The sequence below is a fragment of the Falco peregrinus genome, chromosome 3 (genome assembly GCF_023634155.1).
Source record: "Falco peregrinus isolate bFalPer1 chromosome 3, bFalPer1.pri, whole genome shotgun sequence".
NCBI classification, from domain to species: Eukaryota; Metazoa; Chordata; class Aves; order Falconiformes; family Falconidae; genus Falco; species Falco peregrinus.
The window spans coordinates 84,592,875-84,606,661 of record NC_073723.1 but is presented as its reverse complement, the minus strand read 5'-3'; the positions used below and the strand labels follow the sequence as shown (position 1 = coordinate 84,606,661).

Genomic DNA, 13,787 nt, shown 5'->3' with positions numbered 1-13,787 from the left:
TCCTGGCTAACTTTGCCTCTTATTTCTTTTCTCCCAGTTACACTTCTCTTCTTCCACTAACAATTCATTTTTTAGAAAATATTTTAAGTAGGTGAATGCTTTTCAACAGAATGAGGACGATAGCAGGAAAAAAAAGTGCTTGTGAGGAAACACAAATTTATGATGGGGGAGGGGGTTCTGGTTTTCCTAGACTTGTAGAATTAAGATAGCTGATTCAATACTTTGCAGTAAATTTATATTGCATGATTAAAAAGTAAACATAGGCAACCTAAGAAAAAAAAATAGCTTTATGTCTTTTAAATTTACTTAGGAGTGTATTTAATTTCAATATTTGATTTAAAAAAGTTCAAATGGAATAAAAAATTATCCAGATAAAAGTTTACTGTGTCTCATAAGAAGTACCAAATGATTTTTAAAGTTTATTTAGACCTGCTTATTACGTTTTAAAAAGTGTAATCTTTTTTCCTTTCTTTGACCCCCTGCCTTTATTTTTAGCAGTGATATGAAAAGTGCTAACCCTAGGTCAGAGGCTGGTTTTGCAGTGTTGCTTAAGCAGCCAAAGCCAATCTGTTTTGAGGAGACTTTCCTAAGATACTTAATCTGGTTAATGGTCAAATTATGTCTGCGAAATTCCACAGTGTGAGCCTTACTGCTGAACGTTGACTGTATCCTGACAGTGATGCTGCTAATATGTTTGACAGTACAGTGATGGTTTACATGAAACACTCCAGGCCATGCCTCATATTACACTTTAATCTTTTAAGTAGAAAACCTGAGGAAAGGCAGTCTTAAGATACCGACAGTTGAGGCAAGTCTGTTCTTTCCGATCTGGGGGCTCATATGTTATAGCACATACTTGTTTTGTGGTGACCTCCTATAATGTGGACTGGGGATGCCAAAGTACCACATTCATGTTTTTTCTGAATATCCGGAGTTTGACATAAGGTGAAAGGTATCATGTGTAATCAGTCAATTCAGTGATGGCATTATTTCTTTTTTTTTTATTTGTACAAATAGTCTCAAGTCACAGACAGAATAGTGTAGAGAGAATGGAAAAAGCATATAAAGACAAAAATTAGTTTAATTCTGAACTTCTGTTAGTTTATCTTTAATTTCAGTATTTGGAGAAAGAAAAACCTTAATTGATACTCTGTGTGTGTAAAATCTAAACACGTGAGAAACCTGTGCTTAAGAAAAGTCTAAACCCAATTAAAATGAATTCACTTCACACTGTGTTTTGGTTCTAAGGAATGCAAATCATTGGTATGCTAGGGACAAGCGCTGACATACCCAAGGTGTGTATTAGCTGGTACTGCCATATGGCCTGTCATGTCTTACTGGTTAATTTAACCATCTGTCATGTCTCAAATTTGTATTTGCTTTCAGTACTTGAGTTAGGTATGTTCTCTTCTCTGTGGTATCGTACTTTTCATCACACGGTGCTGGTATATTCCCATTTTATTAGTTTTATTGTGTTTATTTATTGTAACATTGTAGATCATACTGTCCTTTTCCAATGTTGTGAGTGGAAGATGCATGTATTCAGACAAGCATTTTGGAGATTTTTCTGCATAAATTTCTGGCAAAAAAAGGTCAATACCAAAACGCTATGAGTGTTTGACTTTTCTCCTCCCCCCTGTTCACTTCTAATTCTGTACTTGGGTTCACATCAACTTATTTACTATGTAAACTAGGTTAGTGTCTGTAAAATAGGTGACGTTACATATGAATTCAGAGTAAAAATCCTGCTATTCTTACCCTTTCTCACATGTTGCTTTTTCAGCATTACAGTGAAGCTATGACCTGATCTACTGTATAATTTTTCTTTGTTTGTTTGGGTTTTTTAAGGACAGTAGCATTTCAGGGCAAGCATTTAGAAGAAACTCATGTCAGAAAGGGATTTCAGCCCTGATGCATCATCTAAATCAAAAAGTTCTTTCAGTCCTTTGAAAAGCATGCAACATACCAAAGCTACAAAATTCCTGTGATTCTCTTTTGGCTTCTGTGCCTGCAGTCTCTTATCTCACTGATGGTCTTATTACAATTTTACTGTTATGTGGGGTTGGGTTTTGTTGTGGTAGTTTTTTTAAATTGTAACCTAAGAAAAACCTCAGTGCAAATTACATAAGCAATATTGTCATTATATTTGAAATTAAAAATCTATACAGCCAGCTGTGGATAGTCAGTCCTCTTTGTTAGAAAATCAGATATCTTGAGTGCAGTGTGTCATATCTGTTCAAGTCGGAGTTTGGTACTTTGAGCCTCAAGTAGCCAGAGATACACGGTGTGTTGAAATGTGTGGGGTTACAACCAATTTAAGTTAAATGGCATAAACACATTTCTGATGAGTAATAAGTAGTAGGATGGTCATTGAACTTCATCCTCAGCTTGTATCCTCAGCTTGTATCTCATTAATGGTGTTCCTGTATCATAGGCATAAGGAAAATTTGTAACAGGACACTTGAATGTATTTTGGGATGGAGGATTTCTAAATGAGGACTGAATGGTTTATCTGGTCGAATCTGGATGTTTTTCATCATGTTGAGATGATCACTTGCATATTTCATGTTTCTAATGCGCTCTTAAATCCTGGAGAGGAGGTCAATACTGTATGTTCTTGCTATTAGACATGTTTAGAGAGTGTTATGAATTCTTAGCGCTCCTTAGGGCTGCAGCAAGGTGGGATGAAGGTTGTAAAGGCTTTCACAAGGGGCACAAACAAAAACTGTCCAGGCTTTATTAAAGCATATGCAATATGCAAATGCTTGTGTGTTTCCATTCATTTCAATAGTTTTAATGTCTTTAGCTTCTTGAAGTGACAAATGCTGCCGATAGTGGTTTACTTTATTGACCTAAACTGTCAGATTAGCAGTGCCATTCAGATGTGTTGTATTGATTTCCGTGACAGCCTGTAGAAGCTCTAAAGAGCAATTAGAGATTATTTTGTGTATTTCTCATGTTACACTTGTCTAATTACAGTATTTTTCTTCATCTGGAAAGTGAGGCTGTCAGAAAAGAACATTTTCCTAGGAAACAACCATTTCCCTATACTAGTGAGGAACATACCTGAATAATACAGAAACCTTCAACTAGAAGGGTGGGGGGTTTTAATTGTCAATGGTAGAGATTGTCTTTTTGATCCAGTTAGGTAGGACTGCACTCTTCCTGAGTTCTGTTGCCCTTCTTGGATGTGGGAGGAGAACAAAGGTTGTAGGAATATGGTATCTTCATCTGGTAAATCTTCTGGCTGGTTCTAGGTTGCCCTAGTCTGATTCACCTGGCTGGGGACTCACGAGATACCCCTGCTGCAGCCTGAGCACAGTCCACTTTTACAAGCTCCACAGAGATGCAGAAAGGGCATTCCACTTTGCATCAGGTTTCAGTATTGGAGACTTCAGAAGACAGAGAATGCTCTTTGCTGTGTACTTTGTTCTTAGAGTTAGTCAGTTTCTGGTTTTAAACAAACAAACAAAAAATCAAAGTAGGATACATTATTTGGTTTTACTTGTCTGTTTCATTCTGATGCCTCTCACAGCTATTTTAGAGCCTTTTAGTCTTCTTCATACTTTGTGCTGTGTCTCCAGAATTGCAGGCAGATAATTTCTCAGTCTTTGGTCAGACTAAAGATCGGACTATTTAAGGAATTAATTATCAAGTGGTTTCTTCATCCCCTGATGGTTTAGCTCTTCTCAGTGTTTTTGGGTTTGGGTTTTGGTTTTTTTTTTCAGTCTAGAAGGGAGGGAAAAAAACCCCACACTCCTTCACAGCCATGGTCATAAGAGTTCTGTGTGTACACGGATGCTAAATACATGATCTGTAATTAATGGCTTGTAGAACTCTAAATTTAATCATGACTTTTCTTTGAACTTGTATGTAGACCTGTCTTTGAATGGGCTTGATGCCTTATATTTCCCCCAGGCAAAAATAGCATTGCTGTTAGGGAGCTGTTGGCCAGGGGAGGGACATGAGTCCGTTTTCAGAATGTGTAGGAGAGTTGTGTGCGGCCTTCATGCGCATCACTGCTTTGGTTTCAAGGAACCCAGAGCAGTGCACAATTATTACTGGGGTGAAAGGATGGTGGCTGGTTGAGAACAGTTTGGCCAAGGCAGTTTGAGATGAGCATGTGTCCATGGTGCCTCTGTGTTTAAGGAAACCACATTTGAGGGCAGTGAGCCTCCTTGAATGCGAGAATGCTAATGGGCCTTGGTAAGCCAGTGTTTTATTGCTTCCTGACAGTATATTGACTGCTGGTTTTCAGTTCTTACCTTTTTGCTTTTATGACCGCTGTGAGCTTTAGACTGCATTAATGCAAGTTGGGTTTGGGGTTTTTTAAGCAAATGATAGAGATCAGCTTGCAGATTCAGGTAGTAAAGGATGTAGCTGTTTGCTGCTATCCCAAGATGCAGGCAGGAGGTCTGTTTCACCTCTCTCTTTCCCAGCAGCATCAGTTCTTTGAGTGTGCAGTCTTTGTTTTGATCAATTATCTTAACTGTCTTTCCAGTGTCTTCCAAAGTAGCAGCAGAGTATGGTGGAGGGGCTGAGTGTGTAGGTGAAGTAGCATGCAGTTGTATGAAACCATCACACTTCCCCCTTTTTCTTTTTTAATGATATAAAAACCTACAAGTCTTTTGTTGTCTTCAGCTGTAATTGTTAGGTTTTTTTCTGAAAGTTTTCTGTGAGAGCTTTGCTAGATATGATACAACAGCGGCAACAAAGATAACTGTTGGTATAATAGCAATTGGTTGGTTGATTTTAATAAATAAAATATGCAATAAAAACCTATTGCCTCTAAGTTGAGACTTGAATGAATTAATACATTTAAGAATTTTAAGAGTGATAGAAAAGAGATTTTAACAAAACCAGAAGTTGGTATTTCAAAAACTGGAATAACAACTTAATGGAAACGTTAACAATGATGGTGGTGGTGCATCTTTTTATGAACTTTCTGATTTATTTTTCTTTTAAAAACTAGATTTAAGAACTCTAAAGGGTGGTAGTATTTTGTGTTTAAACATGGATAACTGATAATTTGGAAATAGCGTAGTAAAATTGCATTTTGATGTCTGTAGAAAAGAATCGGTTTTGCTTGAAACTAAAGGTTATTGAGATGTGCTTGAAAGACTATATTCATGTTCTGATGTCCACAATTTCTGATATTTGAAAGCATTTATGTTTTAAAATGAAACTATTTTAATTACCTGTTGAAATCTTTGTTTTCTTGAAATGTTACAGGAATAGTGGCAGTTACTTCCTGATAGTTTTAATTCTTGAACCTTTTTTGGGGGTGCTTGCCCATAATCGTGTTGTTCAGGTGGCTTCCAAGTTACTTCTAAATTGCCACTTAACTGTTTTCCTGGCAAGTTATATTGGTTTTCTTTTATTGTCTATCACATCTTCCTTGTCTTGTTTGCTTGAACTGTGTAATGTGTTTTGATCAAGAAGTTTCTCTGGTTATATACGTTTACTGTTTAGTATAGTAGTATTACAGTATTAATTACATGTGCAGTATGCAAATAAATCTCTGTTTAATATTAGCACAATAAACTAATATTAAACTTCCAGTTAGTATTAGGCTAGTATTAGCACTTAAAGATTCAGAACTATTGGCAGAGTATGAAGGAGGTTGAATTAAGCCCACCTCACCAGAAGACTAGTATAACTGTGTGAGAACAGGTTAAAATTTGGGTCATACTGCCAACAAATTCAATGGGGAAAAAATCTTTCAGCTCACTGGAAGCAGGATTAAGAAGAAAATCTGTTGTTCCAAAGCAATGTTAATATGTAAATGGACAAAAGAATTTTAGTGCTTACAGAAGGGGGTGTAATTCTTTCTTCTGTGACAAGTCTGGTTGGTTGATGCACTGTTGAACCTCCAAAATATTGCCCTCAATTTTTCTGTATTTCTTCCTCTGAATACAGATTGAACCAAGTACACAGTGAAATGTGAACTTAATCGTAACAGGCTGTATTTTAGTCCACTCTGAAGGATACTAGACTTCGGTGGAGCTGGTCCAAGAATCAGTCTCAAAAGGTGCAGGGTTAAAGAGCATTTTGAAAATGTGGACTATGAAAAATTTAATTGTGCAATATTAGTATCAACTTCCTGGATAATTGCAGTAGTTACAGATAAAATATGTCTTTGGGATTCTTGGCAGACTTTCTAGTAAGGGGAACAACAGAATTACTTTCAGTGGTGTGCTAATGGAAAGTCACTCTGAAAAATGTTTGAAGGGAAAAATATGCAAATAGGGTATTGCCCTGAAAACATGCATGTACATTGAAAAAATCAGAAGAAAACACATCTATGGCAGAAGCTGATTAGGAAGAAGTGGAATAAATTATTAGTTTCCTCCAGACAATTTGTATTAAAGATTAAGTAACATTTTGTCTGCGTCTCTTTCTCATTTCAATCCTGTTACTATCGTGCATTACTTTATATCTGTGCTTTAAATTTTAAAAATATTTAGTGTTTGTTTGTGCAACAAATCCCGTGCTGACACAATGAATGTGGTAGAGCTTTTTGGTCTGAGCGGGACAAGCTAAGCTAGTAGAACATTGCTTACATCCATTTTTTTAACCTCACAGGAGTATCAACAAGAGTTGTAGTAGTTGTCTCTTTTGATTGCTTTTCTAAACATTTAAATAGCATGTTACCACTTTGTGATACAGACCTAACCTTTGTCAAGTGTTGCTTGAATACTTGCTTTGTTCTTGCCTGCAAAATGTGTAATGTTTATATAGCTTTCCTGTGCCTCTCCTTGGGAATCTTGCTAACAGACCACAGCACTGAAGTGCTTAAGTGACTAAGGGATTCAAGTGAATTCAGCTGGAAATACACAAGTGTCTATTGTATTTTTTTTAAATTTCATAATTGAAAATAACATTTTAATAGTAGAATAAGAAAGTGTTTGAATACACTCCCAGTTGATCTTGCTATTTACCAAAAGAAAGCCCAAACCCTATATCCTTAAAATAGATTTTTGCAGGAGGCGTGTTTAATCATCAGAGGATATTTAAGTTGTAGATGTCTTAACAATATGATTTTTTAAAAATTGTTGAGGACAAAATGTTGATAAGGCACAACCATTATATTGTACTTCAGTGAAGCACCAAAGAGATAAGCCTTCATATAGCTACATCTATTCATCAGCTTTAGCTTAATTCATTTCTAGATCTGAAGATATGAGCATAACGTGTGGAGCTAGTTCTGACTGCAGCTCCTTTCTTCTCCCCCATTCCTCATTCTTCTGTGAACCCCTTTGGTCTAGGTCATTTCTGGATCACAGGTGTTTGTGAGGGGGTTTTTTTGAGATGGGTTGGGGTTTTTTTGGTCTCTGTTTAAGAAAGAGATGATATCATGATACCTATCTCTCCAAAATATGTACTTCCCTTGGAAGAAGTGAGGTTTTGAAGTAGGTGCAGGCAGCTGGATGCTACAACTGAAGTGATTAACTGAGGCTGTTGCTGCCCTTGCATGCTCTTTCTATTTGTATGTTGAAGAGATTAATTTCTTTGTTTTGTTTGGGGTTTTTTTTTGTGTTTACGTGCTACTTTCAAGTAAACTTAATGAAGTCATATCCTGTGTTTGTCATTTTTTTTTCTTCTCTCTTAAATGTCTCTTATAAATCTATTTGCAGCTGGGTCTCGGGCATCTTACAGCAGCCAGCACAGCCACCTTGGCTCCGAGTTAAGGGCACTGCAGTCTCCAGAACACCATATAGATCCTATTTACGAAGACAGAGTTTATCAGAAGCCCCCTATGAGGAGTCTCAGCCAGAGTCAAGGGGACCCTCTGCAACCAGCACACACAGGCACATACCGCACTAGTACAGGTAGGTGGATGTAACTTGCATGATTGTTTTATTTATGAGATATACTTTATTCTTCAGCCCTAGTTTTCCTTTTTCTGATGTGCCAAACAAAATTTATTATGTGCATGCCAGTCAAACAAAATACCTTGTGCAGATGGCAGCTATTGATAGAACCTCAAAGGCACACATGAAATGGATAAATACTTAATGTTGTGCTATATGTACAGTAAGCTAATCTAATTTGGGGAAGGTGCTTACTAAGGGGAGAGAGAATATTTTTATTAATCTTGTGTATTTTCTTTGAGAAAAATCTGTTGTCTCTGAAGAAATTGGTAGGGTTTTTTTGTTTGCAAAGGTATTTTGTGTGTTGCAAAAGGACTGCAAAGTTTCTTCCACATGAAGCTAAAGGATTATTCACTTGCTTTCCAAGTGAATCATACATAAATGCTCTTCCTCTCTCCTACAGAGGTACACTTAGGTGTAGGTATGCAGACATAAAGGTGAACTATGGCATAGAGAAAAGCTGTTAGCATCACTGGTCTATCCATAAATAATAAAAATTGTCCATGAAATGCATTGGTGTACAAGTCCTGCTTGCAGAACATCATCTCACCAAATGAAATACAGCTGTATGTTGGAACCCACAAATAGATCACAAATCAACAGGGATATTTATGGTATTTAATGCACAAAATAATTAGAGTACATAAATGCTACAGCCAAAATAGCCTAAAGCAGATGTAGAAAGAACTTGTCTTAGGAATTATAAGGGTTTCGTGTGTTTTATCTTTGCTGTATTGATTAAAGGTGGAAGATTATGTCCATTTTCAGATCACTCCCATTTTCTTCAAGAAAAAGTTGTGTACTTCTTGGAGCAAGATACTTTGCTTTCTTTTAAAACTTATCTTTTTTATTTCTAGAACCACTTCTCCAAGGGCAAAGTGTCAGGTTTTGCATGTCTAAAGATTTCTATGGCTTTATGCAAGTTGTGGGTGTTCAGAGTACAGAAGAAAATACTTTAAAACTTTTTTCAGAGTTCTGTAGCTAAATACCTGTAACAGCTTTGTACTTTTTGAAGAACGCCATTACAGCACTTCCTTCCTGTTAAAGGAGCTACCATGGTGTATGTTTTGGTGTATATGAGAAAAGATTACTATTCTTTGCATGAAAGGGAAAAGATCTCTGCCTGAATCACTGAGCAGTGGAAGCAGCGATAGTGATTGAAGCAACTATTTATACTGAATTTTAAGCCTCATGTTCCACATGTGGCTGGGTCTTACTTTCTATGCAGTGCTCTCTTTCCCAGTCATGCCCTGAAGAGGGTTTCTTGTTTTGCTTGCAAAACATCCCTTGGTTCTCTGTGCTGAAGTAGCAGACTGTCTTGTGACTGTCATCTTCCCAACACCTCCGTAAGGAAGGAGACCCTGTCAACATAGATCACAATTACAGGGAATGAAACCAGGACTCAGGATGTTAGTGGGTAATACCTGAAGATGGGTTTTTAGAAAGGAGGAGAAAAAGCTTAAAAAAATACACTGGTTTGGGTAGCAGAAACGGGCTCTGTGAAGGTGAATTTTGTCTTGCTGTTTGGGATATGGATTGAACATTACTTTAGGCTCGTTCTGAGGAACAACCCCATCAGTCCAGCTTTGTGTTGCGTTGATCATCCCTTGCTTTCCCCCTCCACCTATATCATCAGGGTCAGGGGAAATAAAAGCAAGTGGATGCATGCCAGGCCAATTATTCTGTTGCTCCATCAATAGCTGTTAGCTGTGGATGCTGTCAGCCTTTCACACAACCAGGCTGAAGAGCTCTCAGTGCTCAGAGGGAATTTTGGGCCGGATTGGATCAGCTCTCGGACTCCTTCTGCCTCTACCATAAAGGCCTGTAGGAACATACCCCTTCTCATGAAGACCATGCAGTTTTACTCAGATTAGCAGAAAGGAGGGGAAGGAGTTGAACTGATATTTGGCACATGTAACATTTTATCTCTTCTTTGGGATGTGTTACATTGTTTTTTTATTGGAGGACTGACTAGCTATTTCTCTTGATTATTTTGTATAAAATACGAGGGATTGTAGATTACTGTGTACTCCTTGAAGATACATGCCAAGGGTTCATGGCTTGTATCTTACGTATGCATGAGTCTCACCTGGGGTTGGCGGTGGGGAGGGGAGCTTTAAAACTTCAGTGTGCTCCTTTATAGACCATAGTTCACATTCTTTTGCCCATTACAACAGTAAATGGAGTCATGAAGATTTTGCATGCTTTTAAACATCTGATGAAAAAGAAAAAAGGAAAGGCAAACCTAGTCTAAGGCCTTTGTCCAAAGCATGGATATTTTTCTCTGCAGCTAACATTGCCCATTAGAAACAAAAATTATGCTAGTTGTACTTGCAAAGCATTTATTTTTGTGTTGTTTCTTGTCGCTTTTTTCTAAAGCGAACATTCTTCGTGAATCTGAAAATTTCATTTAATTTGCAAGATTAAGTGACTTTACCAAATGAAAACTTTTTTTTTTTTTTTAAATGTAGATATCTACCTCTTTGTTTTTTGTTAGCTCTTAAATACTTACTACATTCAGGAATGTTTACACAACTAAGAATAAAGCCCGCTCAGTTTTTCATCCTTGTTATGGTTTAACCTCAGCCAGCAACCAAGCCCTACGCAGCCTCTTGCTCACTCCCCCTCGCCCAGAGGGATGGGGGGGAGAATCTGAAAGGAGTGTAAAACTCAAGGGTGGAGATAAGAACAATTTAAAAGGAAAAGCAAAAGTCACACACGCAAGCAAAGCAAGGAATTCATTCCCCACTTCCCATGGTCAGGCAGGTGTTCGGCCATCCCCAGGACAGCAGGGCTACATCACACGTAACAGTTACTTGGGAAGACAAACACCATGATGCCAAATGTCCCCACCTTCCTCCTCCTTCCCCCAGCCTATACACTCAGCATGACATCACAGGGTATGGAATATCCCTTTGGATAGTTGGGCTCACCTGTCCCGGCTGTGTCCCCTCCCAATTTCCCGTGCCCCTCCAGCCCTCTCACTGGCAGGGCCCGAGGAACTGAAAAATCCTTGACTTAGTATAGACATCACCCAGCACCAACCACAGCCATCAGTGTCCTACCAACATTGTTCTTACATCAGAGCCAAAACACAGCACTGTACTAGCTACTAAGAAGTGAATTAACTGTATCCCAGCTGAAACCAGGACAGTATCTACCCCTTATTCCATACCACTTACATCATGCTACACTTTCCAATACACCCTCGTTAACCATCGTCCCCCTTCCCGTTCTTTGGTATAATACACGGACATCATTCCCCTAGTCTATGCACCACCCCTGTAAAAATGTCTATAAAATGTCCACAAAATGTCCATTGAGTTCATTTAGTCCATGAACATGATCTCTTATGGTGGTCACTCAGGAGAAGAGAGGTTGTTTGTTGTATGGGGTTATCAGCCATCAAAGCCAGCTCAGGTCAGGTCACTGCTACACTTGCACTGCTTGTTGTCAGGCTTGGCCTCTGATGATTCAGATGGTTGCTGCTACAGTCATTCCTGTAACATGAAACTCAATTCATGGGTCACAATTTAAAGGTATATCCATTACAATCTCCACCCCTGGACCCTTCGGACAACCCTGTAGGGTTTAACGCTGTAATTAACTCCTCCCCTTGCCCCTGGTCTGGCTTGGACTTAGCCACAGACTGCAGCCTGCTCCAAGTGGAGCCTCAGCTACGAGCCACAGTTTCTCCAGGGTATACCTGCTGCGGCACAGCCACAACCACTTTGAGGTGCACCTGTTCCAACATGGCCTTACCCATGGGCCATCACCATAGACCTGCTGCAGCGTGGCCTCACCCACAGCCACAGTCCCTTCAGAAGTAAATCATCTCCAGCATGGCCTTATCCCTGGCCACAATCTCTTCAGGGCTGTACCTGCTCTGTCGTGGGCTTCTCCGCTGCCACACACTTTGAGGTACTCCAGCATGACCTTGTGCACAGCCACTGATGCTTCAGGGTGTACCTACTGCAGCACAGACTTACCCACAGCCACAGATGCTTCGAGGCGTACCTTCTCCAACACGGACTTGTCCTTGGGCCACAATTCCTCCAGAGGAATGCCTGCTGCAGCACAGACATAACCATGACGACAAACACTGTGAGTTATACCTGCTCAGGCATGGACTTAGTCACGGCTACAGGGGCTTTGGGGTGTCCAGCTCCCACGTGGGCTCATCCACAGGTCACAGTCCCTTTGACTCGAGTTCACACTGGAGCTCCAGCCTGTCCAGTACAGCAGCACAGAAACAGCAGCGATGCCATGGCCACTTGCCAGCCCCAGTGCATCACCACGGTTGTTACCAGAACGTTCCGGGGCACAGCACAGTGAGATGATAAGCAGTACAGCCAGCAGTGAAAGCAAGAAGCAGCCACTAACGAGCACTGGTATACAGTATATATACAGTAAGGCAGGCAAGCCCCATGGTAAGCACAGAAACCTGCCCCTTAATAGCTAAACAGCAATAACGGCTATAAATTCAAACTAGCACATTCCAATCAAATCTGTTATCTCAAACCCTTCGAGCCCCACGTTGGGTGTCAAAAAGGACTGTCATGGTTTAACCTTGGCCGGCAACCAAGCCCCACACAGCCGCTTGCTCACTCCCGCTCACCCGGAGGGATGGGGGGGAGAATCGGAAAGGAGTGTAAAACTCATGGCTTGAGATAAGAACAATTTAATAGGTAAAGCAAAAGCTGCGCATGCAAGCAAAGCAAAACAAGGAATTCATTCCCCACTTCCCATGGGCAGGCAGGTGTTCAGCCATCGAAGGACAGCAGGGCTCCATCACACGTAACGGTTAGTCGGGAAGACAAACGCCATAATGCCAAATGTCCCCACCTTCCTCCTTCTTGCCCCAGTTTATATACTCAGCATGACCTCATATGGTATGGAATGCCTCTTTGGATAGTTGGGCTCACCTGTCCCGGCTGTGTCCCCTCCCAGTTTCCCGTGCCCCTCCAGCCCTCTCGAGGAACTGAAAAATCCTTGACTTAGTATAGACATCACCCAGCACCAACCACAGCCATCAGTGTCCTACCAACATTGTTCTTACATCACAGCCAAAACACAGCACTGTGCTAGCTACTAAGAAGGAAATCAACTCCATCCCAGCTGAAGCCAGGACAATCCTCTAGATGAATAAACTTTTACTGAGCTGAATTCAATAAGCTAGAATTTCTCTACGGGGTAAATTACTTTAAGTTTGTTCTATTTACTCACTGTTTTGGGGATGTTTCTTTTTTTATTTCTAAACTTTTTTTGTTTTCCTTGTATTCTACTTGTGAATGAAATGCATGCCGATACCTCTGCACTAAAGGCCACGTATTGCAGAAGGTAGAAAATATTAGGAGCTTACTGAACATCTCCCTTACTAGCATAACTTTAGATAGGGGCAGGATGAATTATTCATCACATTGTGATTTAAATTATGACCGGGTGTGTTACTGTCATGCTGTCTAAGCTAAAAATAATCTTTCAAACTTGACTGCAGTAGGTGCATAGGCTTTTTTGATCAGTAGCTTTTACTTAACAATCCCTTTTGGTCTTGAAAGGGTAATGCCTTCTCTCCTATAAAAAGTACAAGCCCAAATGTTTGCACTGAAAGTAGCAGTAAATGTGAAATTCTACTTTTGAAATGGGGATCCACAAAAGATATGTTTAGAGGAAGTACTCTGACATGGTATAAATAATGAATTCATTTACTTACTGAATAGCAGCTTACAACTTGTTATTTAGTTGGGCTGTAAATACAGCAATAACTTTTGTCAAGGCAGGTGCATTACTTCCCTTATAAACCTAAAGGCCATGCATTATTAATTTAAATCCTAAGTTGTTAATAGCAGAGATAAGCTTATTTGATGGGATGTTTACATGGACACCACTGGAATTTGAAGAGGGCTATTACTT

At 39.6% G+C, this 13,787-nt stretch overlaps 1 protein-coding gene across 9 annotated transcripts in view; it reads left to right on the top strand.

Moving 5' to 3' along the window:
* The window catches only part of CTNND2 (catenin delta 2), a 679,304-nt gene that overhangs the window by 402,922 nt on the left and 262,595 nt on the right, over positions 1 to 13,787 (top strand). For all 9 annotated transcript variants that reach the window (XM_055800247.1, XM_055800253.1, XM_055800250.1 and 6 more), the window contains one exon: positions 7,638 to 7,832. In XM_055800247.1, coding sequence (XP_055656222.1) covers positions 7,638 to 7,832 — 195 coding nt within the window. The remainder of the gene's footprint in view (positions 1 to 7,637; positions 7,833 to 13,787) is intronic.